The following is a 12,594-nucleotide window of genomic DNA, read 5'->3' on the forward strand; positions in this document are numbered from 1 at the left end:
TCTATGGCCGCCGCCCCCGCCGGGCCCAGGGTCCGTCCCGCGGTCTGTGTGCCGGGGCGGGTGTGCCCGCCGCACCCCCCCGCCTCCCCCAGTGTCCCCCTGTCACTCGTTGGCTTCGCGGCCGCAGGGCGCGGTGTGTAACGGAGGGGCCCGTGAGGGCCGCAGCTCTGCCGTGGGTACTGCGCTGTGCCCCGCTGTGGGTACACCGACTCCGACTGCCCACGGCAGTTAATAAATCAGCTTTCAGATGGCTCCTGCCAGTGAAATAATTTTTTTCGGGTTCATCCTCTGGATTTCTGAGGTAGTGAGAGCACACCTAGGTGGAGTTTCTGTCCCGGTTTCAGCTGAGTACGTTATCTTTCCCGGGGTTGCTGCGTTTTCAGTTTTTATGTGAAAGGAATGGCAATAATGCATATTGGTTTAGTTGTTGCTAAGTGATGTTTATACTAGTCAGGGACTTTTTTCGGCTTTGGTAGAAGCTGAGAAGGAACAACGGAATGGCCAACAGACTATTCTGTACCATAGATGTCCTGCTCAGCATAGAAACGGGGGTTGGCTGGGGGGAGATTTGGTGATCTCTGTTCAGGGTGGTGCCTATACACTGGGCGGCGAGAGTGGCTTGTGTCTTGTATATTCTCGTACTGTTATTGTTGTTACTTTCCTTTTCCATTATTGTTCTATTACACAGTCTTTATCTCAACCCACCATTTTTTTCCCTCTTTCCCCTCCTTTTCTCCCTCCCTACCCTATGTGGGGGGAAGAATGGTGTGCGAGAGGCTGTGTGGTCCTAGTTGCTGGTTGGGGTTAAACCACGACACTTCCGCTCGAGAAAGGGCTCTCCATTCCCTTCCCTGCCTGCCTGCAGGCACTGTCCTGCCTACGAGATCTGGCTGTCTCCCATGTACATTGTAAATATCCTTGTGAACCGGGTGCAGATATGGGCTTGGGCTTGTTGAGAACATCCCATCAGAGGGATTTGAATAGTGCTTAACGAGTCTAGCATTGCATAAAACCCTAAAGCTCGGGAATCATTTAGCTAGTTGCGTTTGTTTTCGTATTAGGTGGCCTGCCCAGCCAGCCTGGAGAACACACCTCACAGTACCTCGTCACCTCTGCGGTGGCCTCCTGTGCTGTATTGTGTTGCCATGGGGACATGGTACTCATTCAGAGCCTGGTGTGATTGTAACAGCAATGCTGACAATTAAAATGTCATTTAACGCGAATATTCAAGTAGATTCTCTATATGTTTATGGTGCCCTGCTGCTGGCAAATATAACTGACATTTCATGGATTTCAAAAACTTGCTTATACTTGGGCGCTGTTCTTGCAGTAAACTTCGCCTGCCTGGAACACCTCTCATGGCCAGGGCTGTGCCTACCCCACATAGGTCAGTGACTCCATACCCCTTCCACAAAAAACTCCTGCCATTACTGTTTCTTGGCTTTTATGCTGTTGTGAGATACTAATTTTGTCTGAAAAATCAGGGCTGTGTCTACCCCACATAGGTCAGTGACTCCATACCCCTTCCACAAAAAACTCCTGGCATTACTGTTTCTTGGGTTTTATGCTGTTGTGAGGTACTAATTTTGTCTGAAAATCTGGTGCCCCTCAGAGCGTGCATGATCTTGATTTAGAGGAACAGGATCTGTATCACTGGGGGGAAGTGGTATCTTGTTCACTGCGAGGCTCGAAGGCTGCTTCTGTTCATTTATGCAGATTCTGAAGCATTTAATCCTTTGCATGGGAACTTGAGATGAGAGCTGTTCTCTGTAGCAGACAGATGTAGCCTTTGGCAGTTCATATCTGAGAGCTGAAGATTGCATTAGATATAAGTACATTGCAAATAGATCAGAGATTCGTTTTGTATCAGCACATGAAAATGTGCACTTAGACCTAAGCAAAGGCTAACGCTCAATAATTAATATCTACGTTATTCCTGTTGAGGCTGGAGGAGAAGCTTTAGTATTCTAGGATGAATTTCCTGCATGTATGCTCCTTGTCTGAACTATGTAAGTGCAAGACTAAAATTACTAGAAATTATTTCCTCTTCCCTTTGCCCACCCCCTAAATGCATGTGAAAACTTATGGGAAAATATTAAGAATTTGGGAGAGGCAGAGTTTGGAATATTAATGAAATATTTATTGCTTATGCTAACAGGTTTTTCCTGTATCTGGGAATTAAAATAAGAATATGGGTAGTTAATGGAAGGAATCAGCATATGGGTGTCTTCTCAAAAGTTGCTTTCTGCTGTTTCCATTAAGTGGTGAGGGAAAGGTGACGCATCTTCGCAGGTAAAATGGGCGTTCCTCTGAGGCCTGCGGGTTTTCATGGGTAGGTTTCATGGATGACAATGGCTTTGGATTTTTTCATGTAAGGGTCTTGCTGTTATGCGTCTGTCTGGTAAGGGAAGAAAAAAATATTCATGAGGAATGTTAAACAACCCTACTCCTAGAGTCTTTCTTACACCAGTGGTCGCATCTTTCAGATCAGTAATTCAGTGGTGCGACATCTCCTGGCTGAACTGAAGTTACAGCACGCCTCATGTCTCCTGGAGGGAGAAACGACAGGAAAAATCTTTTCCCTTAAGTCTGGTCAAATGGTTTTCAGCTTAGTAAAGGCCCAAAGGTGTCACCACCTGATGGCTGGTCAATGGCTTGTGTGAAATGGCTCTTAAGGGTCTCGGTTCAATTTCCGAACCTCTCACTATAGCACATTTCTCAGTATAGTTACACTCCAAGAAGACCTAAGTGGATAATTTGTAATGAGTAATGTACTCATATGCTGCCTTTTTCTGCTCTGAAATTCTAACAAATGAGGTAATTTTCATTTGCTATTTGAAATTATTTACTGATAATTTCTGCAAATGAAATGCTCTCAAGCGGTTTGTTCTGTATGTGTAATATGCAGAGGGCTTCTTGCGTGTCGACAGGGTTAAGCTCTCCCGTCTCACTACAAGGCAGTTGTTAGAGCTGGGTGACAGACAAGTAACTGGATAAGCTGAAGTTAAGTGACTTGATCCAAAGAGGTGGGAGTAGAGTTTAACTGTTCAACCTCAGCAGTTCACTTAATGGGGTAGGAAGCACAAGATTCAATCATTTTGTCATCAAAAGGCCCCTTAATAATTCAGGGATATTTAATTTTTTGAGGGGGAAGGGACAGGTCTATCTTCAAGCACAATAATTGTTGCTTAGATGCTTCTAAAGCCAGGTTACCCAGTGAAGAGCAGAATGGATGATCCCAGACCGGCCCTGTACGCCCTCCCCACGCTGACAGTCACAGTTTCCCTCCTGTCTCCACTTGTGACCACGGGCACAATGGCATGTGCTACCTGCGCTGTTTGCCCAGGAGGTGCGCAAGGCTTGTCAGATGGCTACCAGCCACCATGGGGATGGCTGAGCCCCACCATCGTCTCCAGGGGACAGATTTAGCTGTCTCTTTACTACCTAACCCAATCTTCACTTGGAGACTTGCTTGCACTGAGGCCTGCTATCTCTCAGTCGAACCTGGTTAACACTGACCAGTAGTACCTGGGGAAGGAAGGCTGAGAGTCAGGCAAAAGCTTCCAGTGGCTTCTGTTCTGTGCCCTTAAGAAACTTGTTTAAAAGAGTTGCTGTTGTGTCATGCACTGGGAAACTGGCTGCAGACAGCCGGCTTCTGGCGCTGCTCCATACACTCTTGATCCAGGCAGGGCACGCGCACTCGGGAAAGAAGCAAAAGCAGTTAAGGGTGTGTTGGGGACAGTGGGGAATACCAACTCTTCAAAACTAACCAAAGGCTGTGTGTTTGTGGAGGAGCCATGGTGAATGCTACTGGATTTTTAGGTGTCGAAGTAATATGGCTTTACAGATGTAAATATTGCAGCCCTTGATGTCTTTTGTTCTCAGTATCTCCCTCTTCTATGTATGCCCTCAACGAGCATGCTGAAATAGTTCATCCTGCAGCCTGGAAGACTATAGAGAGGGTTACCTTGCCTCTGAAAGTCTTGCCTATTCTCTTGCACCCCTAAGGTTAGAATTAATACGTGCAGTGTAGTAATAGTTCCCACCTGACATCCTGAACCTGTAAAAAATTATGTCTGCTGAAGCATTTGTAGTATAAAATCCCTGTTAATTTTTACCGTTCTACCCTTTTTTGTTACACCATTAAAACCTGATTCTTTGAACATCTTTTGTTGGTCTTACACTTCCGCAGCACTACATGGCAGTATTCTGGATGAGTGCAGGGAACTGGGACGAGAAGCTGTCATGTTCAAAAACTTACCGGGCAGGGAACTTCACATATACCAAACACAATGTAGGGAATTGCAAAGGCTAACAGGATGCAAGCGATGAACACTTTAATGACGATACTTATTTTTTGTCTGTTCAGCATATCTTTGTCATTTGTGGATGGAATGCCCTCTAAAATGAGATAGAGAAGAATATTTCAGATGTGTTTGCAAGTCTCTGACAGTTCAAAATTTTCTTCATTTTGGTTAGGTTGGGCTAAGTTAGGTGGACCAGAGCAGAGGAACAATTCAGTCTCCTGTAGGCTTCCACAGGAAGCTGTGAATCTCTCTATAATCTCGGAAACTTTTTACTTTAAAATATTTCAGATATCTTTCGGTTCCTGCCTGGTCCCCAGATGAAATTGGAGTGTAAGCCCGGTCACAGTAGTAAGGCTTGTAACTTCCCGCTGAAATCCGGTGAGGTTTTTAAGGGAAGCTGGGAGCCCTCGTGGGGCACACTCGAGCACGGGTAACTTGTGAAAGTCACTGCTTACGTACTGTTTTCTCCTTACAGCCGTGGAGTCACAAAGCACCTGGGCCAATGCATTTCTTCGTAGAGGTAATACTGCTATTGAAAGAAATTGCTGTTTGGGAGAACTTTGTCAAAGTTGTGTGTGTGAAAGCCAGTATCTTTTTCCGTCCTTTACATCTACCACTGTGCTACTTCTGTGACTCTGGAGGGAGAATTGGTACTTACTCTCTAAAGTTTGGTTTTCTTGGTGCACATGTGGGGTGGTCAAACCCTCTGCAAAAGCTTTCAGTTTGGGCAGCTTTGCTGTTGTAGCATAATTCAATGTCCCTGCTAGAAACACTGGAAATAAAAAAGAAGTTTTAAAACCAGATATTTGTTTCTGTTTAAACTGAAGAACCAGAAGCAGCTGAAGGCTGGAACTACTTGCACGCTGAAGCAGTTGGCAAGAGGTGGCAGCGCACCTGACAATTTGCAGTGAAGTAGTAGAGACAGTTTTCTTGCTTGTATGCAGTTTCTCAAAGCACAGAATTTTCTGTACATATTAATATTGGAAACTATATTTGCCAAAACCTCCTGGCCCTCCCTAAAGAAGGGAGAACAGCAGTGTGGAATTGTTCCAAAACCTGAAGCTTTCAGTAGTGTTAATTCTGGTTCATTACTTTCTCCTAGTTCTTATTTTAATAGAAAGATACAGATAGCATTTTTTAATAACTGCTAAGGTATCAGGTATATGAAATTGAAGACTGCTATCCTCTGACATACCTAAACATGTATTTGCTACATTGAACTTTTTACCTTTTTGTCTAAAGATAAATTTTCTCTGAAACTTTTGTTGGCGGTGTGTTAGTAGAACACAGGTGTGACCGATGGCAGGTTTTCTGTCTGCACTGGCGCTGACTCTCAGGCTCTGCAGCGTACATTTCTCTACTGTCTGGTTTGTCAAATCTCGGTGCATCTTCTCCAAATACAGCACATTTACGTGCACTGGGTTTTGAAGACCAAAGCATTCCAGAGTGATGACTTTTTGGGTTCTGCTTAACTTCCCCTTGGTTGCTCCTATCCCAGGGGCTGGAAAAGGATAAGAAACATTAGAAATGGCTTCTTTTAAATTATTTGAAATTCTTCTTGGAAAAGGTTGTGAAGGAACTTCAGAGACAGCTGGCTGTTACAATAGGGAAATTCCAGCAGGTTCTTTATGTGTAATCCCTTTGGTGGTTCTTTTTTGTTGGATGAGCTTTATTCTTAATGCCTAAGCACACAGTAAGTTTTTACACTCCAGAGGACAGCATTCACACTGTCTGTAGTAACAGAACTACCTATTCAGACAACTCCCTGAGCAGTCGACAGAGACCCCCCTGTTTGGGATCCCTGCTGCTGGTGGGGACTCAAAAGGCCATGTAGGAGCTGAGGCCCTTCATCGAGGCACTCAGACGCTGAAAGTTTCAGATTTTATGCATAATTACTGATGGTGAGCGACACCAGCCCATCAAAGATTATGATAACGATCTCTTTGTTTTTTAGCAAAACAGAGCTAAAATTTTGTATGACCTCTTGCATCCAGGTGGCTGAGCAGTAGCTGAGACAGCCGAAACTGATAACCACACCATTAGCAGCATTCCTCTTCCCTCGACTCCTTACCCTGCAGGAAGATGTTCAGGCTTCTTACGCTGCCAGATATTTCCGAGGCATTTTCCACATGGCATTTGTAGTCTCTGGGGTCTGCGGGAATGGAGTGAAGGATGAACAACTTTTAATTACAAGGCACAGTTAAGTCAGTACTATCCTCTTTTAGTAACTAATTTTAAATGTCAACGTTTTGCTGACAGCAAAGGTGTAAGAATTTTAGGTGAGGGCGTATGGATTAAAGACTTAGTTCAGCATATGGTAGAGGAGAGAAACTTAACATACAAAGATATATTTATTCCTAATATTACATAAGTTAGTCTCTTATAAAATCCTTAGTTTTATTCAGTTAGAACTTGCAAGTATGTGAACAACTCACCTTTTCTGCTGAGATTATTGTGTGCAAGCACTAAGCTAAATATTAATGTTGTGAGCATAATTACATCTTATCTTGATAATCTCAAAGCTCTTTTTATCTTTACTGCTTCCTTTGAGTAACGTTGTAAAGGTGTTTTAGCAGATACCAAGCTGATTAGCTGAGATCCCTGAATAGCTCCGTAATCACAAATTCCTGTTCAAAACTCCTGCACCTTTAACCTGGTCAGCATATGGAGAGTTTAAAGTTAGAACCTTAATTCACTGTAGATTGTACTGATTTCTAGTTTTGGTCCAGTCCAGAGAGATGTGCAATTTGGTAAAAAATGGGACCTGAAAAAAAATCTTCTCTGTCAGTCAAACCTGCTTTCAGTTGGTATGTCACAAATTAACCCTGGTCCTGAACACGAAGTTAAGCACCGAAACGGGTGAAACAGGTAAACGTGGTGTCTTGTGGGAGAGAGGGGTCTGGTCCACGCTGGGCTCCCAGTGCGTCCTGGGGGCCACTGGTTGCTGTGGGGCTGAGCTCCTTCTAGAATGGGGCCCCATGGCAGCCGCCCCATTGCTGAGGGCAAACAGAACTCTTTCCTGCAGACTTCTCCCCCAAAGAGGGGCTCCTTGGCAAGCTCCTGAGAGTTGGGTGGGCTCGAGCCTTCCCAGGCCCTGGACGCACACGGGCCAAGGGCGAGTGGGTGCACGAGCGTAGCCATGCCGCTGGGTGAAGTAAAACCAGCACCAGGTGGTCCCTCAGCTGGCATTGCCCACCCTGACGGGGCTTTGGTAAAGACAAGCATTCCCACTTCCCTAGGGCAGCTCTGGATCCGGGCACGGACATGCCTGCAAAGGGCCACAAGCGCTGGCTGGGATTTCTACCCGAGCCCTGGCAGCCAAGCAGGCTGGTCCCAGGCCATTTTGGGCTTTTTAGATTATTGATAATGCCTAAAACTGCTTAGGAAATGAAGGAAGCTGGTGCCTTCCTGCCAGCCTGCAGGTTGCTCCCAATACATAAAGGCACAGAAATAAGTGGGAAAATGATCAGGCAGCTTGAATCAAAAAGTCCTGGTGAGATTTCTTTAGGCTGTTGGGTGTTTTTGGAGAACTGGCATTTTCTGTATTGGACACAAGGTGGCGATGGAAATCACTTTTTCCTCCAAAGCCTCTGGCTTTTAAATGGTGAATAACCACAGCTTTATGTCCCCCATCACAGACGGCAGGCTAGAATATTTTTGTTCACTCTAAAATAACCCCTGACATTTCAAATGACTGATACTCTAGAGACTCAAGAAAACGTTTCTATAAGCATTGATAATGCCAGAAGATCTGTAAGTTTAAAAAGAGCAAATGGAGTGGCAAGGGCGTGGGTGTCAGTATTTATTTGGCATGCCTATTTTGTTTAGATACTCATGGTTGGTAAGGACGGATTTTAGTGTAAATATTTAATATTTACAATCTATCAGGTGGTGTAAAATAAGGATTCTCTTTGCACTCTTCTGCAGGTTTTTTATTTCAGTGTATTCAGCTGCTTTAGTTCAATGATTTTTTTTCATTTAAAATTTAAAAGCCAATAGTAGAACTGAAAAAACCCACCCTGTTATGGTACTAGAATCTCAAATAGCACGGCTCGTGTGAGGTACATTTGATCTGCTCCGTACCTAGGAGGGCTTCGTGATAAATTGGCCCTCGTATTTATGATGAAGTGTTTCTCTGAGGTGCTGTGTTTATAATTGACAACCAGTTACTTGACACAAACCATAAAGAATTAATGTAGAATAAGGATACCATTCGCTGTTTTCCAGTGTAAGAAAAAATAAATTGAATCTCCCTGAGAAGTATAAAACCCCACACAATCCCTCACACCAAGTATAGTACAAAGAATACATAGCTGCAGATCGACACATTTAAATGCTTATCCAGTTGAATGAATCTTTTATTTTGGAAATAGTATATTAATGCAAAATAAAATAAAAGTGTTCACTCCCATTTCTGTGCAGTGCATAGATCAAGGGAGACCTGTTAGGAACCTTTATAGAGGAGGATTTTGTCAGTTCGTCAATAAGCATGTTCTCACTCAGCTAACCAGACACTTCTATATCCTTTTTTTAAGCTGTATTTCCGTACTTCCTAATTTTTATGCAGCTTTTTCAAGAGAGAAACCATTAGGCATCCAAAATTCCTCAGCCCTGTAGATAAAACCTCAAAAATATTGGAAAGAGAATTATAAATAATTTAAAACAACTAAATGTTTATTTTTAATGTGGTTATCCAGTACCGTTACTAAATGTTCACCGTCCCATCTACAGTGCTCAGTTTCGCTTTCTGATTAGTTCTGCTGCTTCTCTTCCTGGGCTGGGAATGCTGAGACAAGTGTAACTTTGCAGTTTTATAAGACGATTTAGGCACTTCCCGAAGCCGTAAGAAAACTTAGGACCAATAACAGCACATCTTGTGGACTGAGTTAGCGACGGCAGCTAACCTGCTAACTGCAGGGGAGGAGGAGGTATTTTGTTAGTAATTATCCTTGAAAACAGGCAGAAACTGTCAGCATTGCGAGGATTAACATTTCGGTTTTGATGTTTAAAATCTTCTGTAACATTTTCTAAATAGCTACAACATGATTTTGCTTTAAAAAGCGATCTGACCTTTCTCTCTTTTACTTGCCTGCCAGGACATGAGTTGTGCCAGGATGGATGGCGTCACTAACCCCTCTAACCTAGGATGATCTTTCCTGTGTTTGCGCTGGCGATGTTATCAGGGCCGGGGGAAGAGATGTGGAACCCTAACTTGGCTTCATAAAAGGTAATAACATTTTCCCTGTATTTTTTTGGAAATTATTTACTTGCTACAGTTAAGGCTGTATTATTAAGGCTACACTTGCTTTTTATGAGAAAATGGGGGCGTGCGGGGTTGCAGGCATAAACAGTGCATGCACTCAAAAGTCATGTAAAAGTAAATAATTTACTGAGTCCAATTTCTGAACATAATAGAAAAAGGACATGCATTTAACCAACCCCCTCTCCCCAAACAGAAATATGGTTACAATTCAAAATCTGATAAAACTATTGGAAAGTATATCTGAACTTTGTGAAACAGTATGTTTGCATCAAAACACACGTTATTGCTGACTGCAGTTTGAAGCGTGAACACATTTTTAACTACTTCGTTGTGACTACTTCAGTCTAGAGTTGAGGGAAATTTTGAAGCCATTTCTGCTCCCATGTAAGTCACAGCAAAATTCACCAGGTGTCCTACATGTGGCATTTGATTCAGCATGGCCAGCAATAATTGCTGGCTGTTCCTTACCCTGCAGTATATTCCTCCCAAATTTTCTTTCCTTCTAAAAAGTGTTCCACCAACACTTGTTCACAACGAGGCGAGATTTTCTTGCTGGCTTCGGTGGGTAAGAGCAGGTGTAAAAAATATAAAGCCCAAAGATTTTATTTGCTTGTGTAAAATTCATATAGTGGAATATTTTGGGATCTCTTCTGTGATGTATGTATATAGGCTATTAACAGCTGTCCTTCTGTATGATGTGCCCTAGGATCCATCTGTGAAAAAGCTCAACCATTAATGTTATAATGCTAAATGAAGTGCTGCTTTAAGGCCATCAAAGCTGAGGGTAGCCCAGGGCTATTATTACTGTTTAATTTCAAAAGCACCTTCCAAATCCATGCTTTACTTTTAAGGTTAATATATTTCATTTGCTGTTTTCACATGTTCTTTTCTCTCTTTGCCCTTGAATGGGAAAGTTGCTACAGGATTTAATTATATGTAGCAATCACTCCTCCAGCAGTATTTGAATAGTATTTATTAACTGAATGGATGAAATGGGCAGGGCAGACAAGCAGCATGCAGGTTTTAGCATGATCTGGTCATGCTCAGAACCCTAGACAGGATGAACTAAGCACCTGTCGTAATCTCCGATTTTGTAAGTTCTGTATATAGTTATTATCAGTGATTTGGGACACAATCCCTCAGCGTGCCAAGTACTCCCCCTCACTTTGCGTGAGTTGGGATTTAGTGCTGCGTATGATTAAGCTAACATCGACTAGACTTCTCTTTTAGCTCCTTCAAACACATATTTAAACGGAGGAAGATCCTTTGTGTAAAAGAAGTATCTACAGAGATATAAATAAAAACATCTGTGCCTTGAACAATTGTCCAGATTTAGTTCTGATGGAGGTGAGAACGTGCTCTGTTCCCCCTAATGTTATTAACCACAAAGCCCCAAAGAAGGTTTTCTATATGTGTAATATATGCCTGCAGTAGGCCAGCCTGGGATGGCTGTCCCAGAGCAGTCCCCAGGGCCGGGACACACTTTCTCAGGAGTATTCTCTCAAACCTGGCATCACCCTTTATTCAAAGTGCAGGAATAAAGAACCCGGTGCACATATACATACAACAAACCCCAGTTTCCCCACGATGGAGAGGAAGGTGCAGTGACATATGGGTGTTAGTTCTGTTCCTCTGAGCACTGCAGGAAGGTGCTCACAGGGACAAGCGCTGCCTGAACACTGAATGGGCCCCAAAACTGTCTGTGCAGGTAATGCTGCTTTTATACACCCCTGGCACCACTGCCACTCCCAGCAGGAAGAGGATCTGCCTACATGGATCACCAGATCCTGCAGCATTAGGAATTAAACTTGCATTGCTTCTTTGAATGAAATGTTAGCAACCCTGTAATGCAGCAATGTTTAAACAAAAGTTAAAAAGTAAAAAAAGGAGAAGGGGTAATTCTTTAAACCGTTGTCAACCATTGTCCACGTACAGAACAAGTGGCTGAAGGTCAAAGAACAGGTAGGAACCGCTCTGGCAGCGCCTGGCCTGCTTCGCCATGTCCTGGCTGCTGGTTCTCTGCTCTGTCCGCCTGCCAGTGCCCCAGGAAGGGACAGGTTATAGAATTACAGAATCATCTAGGCTGGAAGGACCTTTCAGATCATTGAGCCTAACCATCAACCCGACACTGCCCAAACCACCACTAAACCATGACCCTCAGCACCACGTCTGCCCATCTGCCCATCTTTTAAATACCTTCAGGGATGGTGATTCCATTGCTTCCCTGGGCAGCCTGTTCTAATGTTTAACCCTTTTGGTGAAGAAATTTTTCCTAATATCCATCCTCAACCTTCCCTGGCACAACTTGAGGCCATTTCCTCTTGTCCCATCGCCTGTTCCTTGGGAGTAAAGACTGACCCCCCCTGGCTACCCCCTCCTTTCAGGGAGCTGTAGGGAACAAGAAGGTCTCCCCTCAGCCTCCTTTTCTCCAGGCTGAACACCCCCAGCTCCCTCAGATGCTCCTCACAAGACTCGTGCTCCAGACGCCTCACCAGCTCCGTTGCCCTTCCTTGGACATGCTCCAGCACCTCAATGTTTTTCCTGCAGTGAGGGGCCCAAAACTGGACACAGTACTCGAGGTGGGGCCTCATCAGTGCCGAGCAGGGGGTGGGTGATTCCGGGAGCGGGGTGCCGAGGCGCGGGTGCCTGCTGGGGCTGCTGTCCCGGCCCGGGGCCCAGCCGAGGGCGGCCTGTGCCCAGCCCCGTGTACGCACGAGGCCCCGAGGCCTGTGTCGGGCCCCTGCCTGGGCCAGGCCCTGCTGCAGAGTGGGCCCCGTTACCGACCCCGCTGCCTGTCAGCCCTGCAGCCCCCACCGTGCAGTTTTCCTCTAAAAAAGTGCAGGTTTGGGTCAGGAGGGCGTATTGAGGCGCTCCGGCTGCAGGACGCGAGGCCGGCGGGGCTAAGGGAGCGCGGAGAGGGGGGTGAGGAGGCCCGTCCAGCACCGCCTCCCCCCGCCGGCAGCCAGTGGGCGCGCCCAACCGGCCGCTCAGGCCATAGGCATCTCCTCATTGGCCTCGCCCCGC

The 12,594-nt window shown here is 44.9% G+C and overlaps 2 protein-coding genes across 2 annotated transcripts in view; one reads left to right on the top strand and one right to left on the bottom strand.

Moving 5' to 3' along the window:
* Positions 1-2,135: 2,135 nt before the first annotated feature.
* On the bottom strand, positions 2,136-11,615 carry C7H17orf78 (chromosome 7 C17orf78 homolog). Its single transcript, XM_054208987.1, has 7 exons — positions 11,504-11,615; positions 6,379-6,459; positions 5,536-5,808; positions 4,966-5,079; positions 4,262-4,401; positions 3,529-3,699; positions 2,136-2,398 (listed from the first exon to the last, which is right to left on the bottom strand). Exons 3-6 carry the CDS (start codon positions 5,693-5,695, stop codon positions 3,550-3,552), a joined length of 564 nt encoding a protein of 187 aa, XP_054064962.1. The 5' UTR covers positions 5,696-5,808; positions 6,379-6,459; positions 11,504-11,615; the 3' UTR covers positions 2,136-2,398; positions 3,529-3,549.
* Positions 9,404-12,594, top strand: part of ACACA (acetyl-CoA carboxylase alpha) — a 138,129-nt gene continuing 134,938 nt past the window's right edge. Inside the window, exon 1 of the mRNA XM_054208971.1 lies at positions 9,404-9,534. The gene's annotated coding sequence lies outside the window, so the exon portion shown is untranslated. The remainder of the gene's footprint in view (positions 9,535-12,594) is intronic.

The sequence above is a fragment of the Rissa tridactyla genome, chromosome 7 (assembly GCF_028500815.1).
Source record: "Rissa tridactyla isolate bRisTri1 chromosome 7, bRisTri1.patW.cur.20221130, whole genome shotgun sequence".
Classification (NCBI taxonomy): domain Eukaryota; kingdom Metazoa; phylum Chordata; class Aves; order Charadriiformes; family Laridae; genus Rissa; species Rissa tridactyla.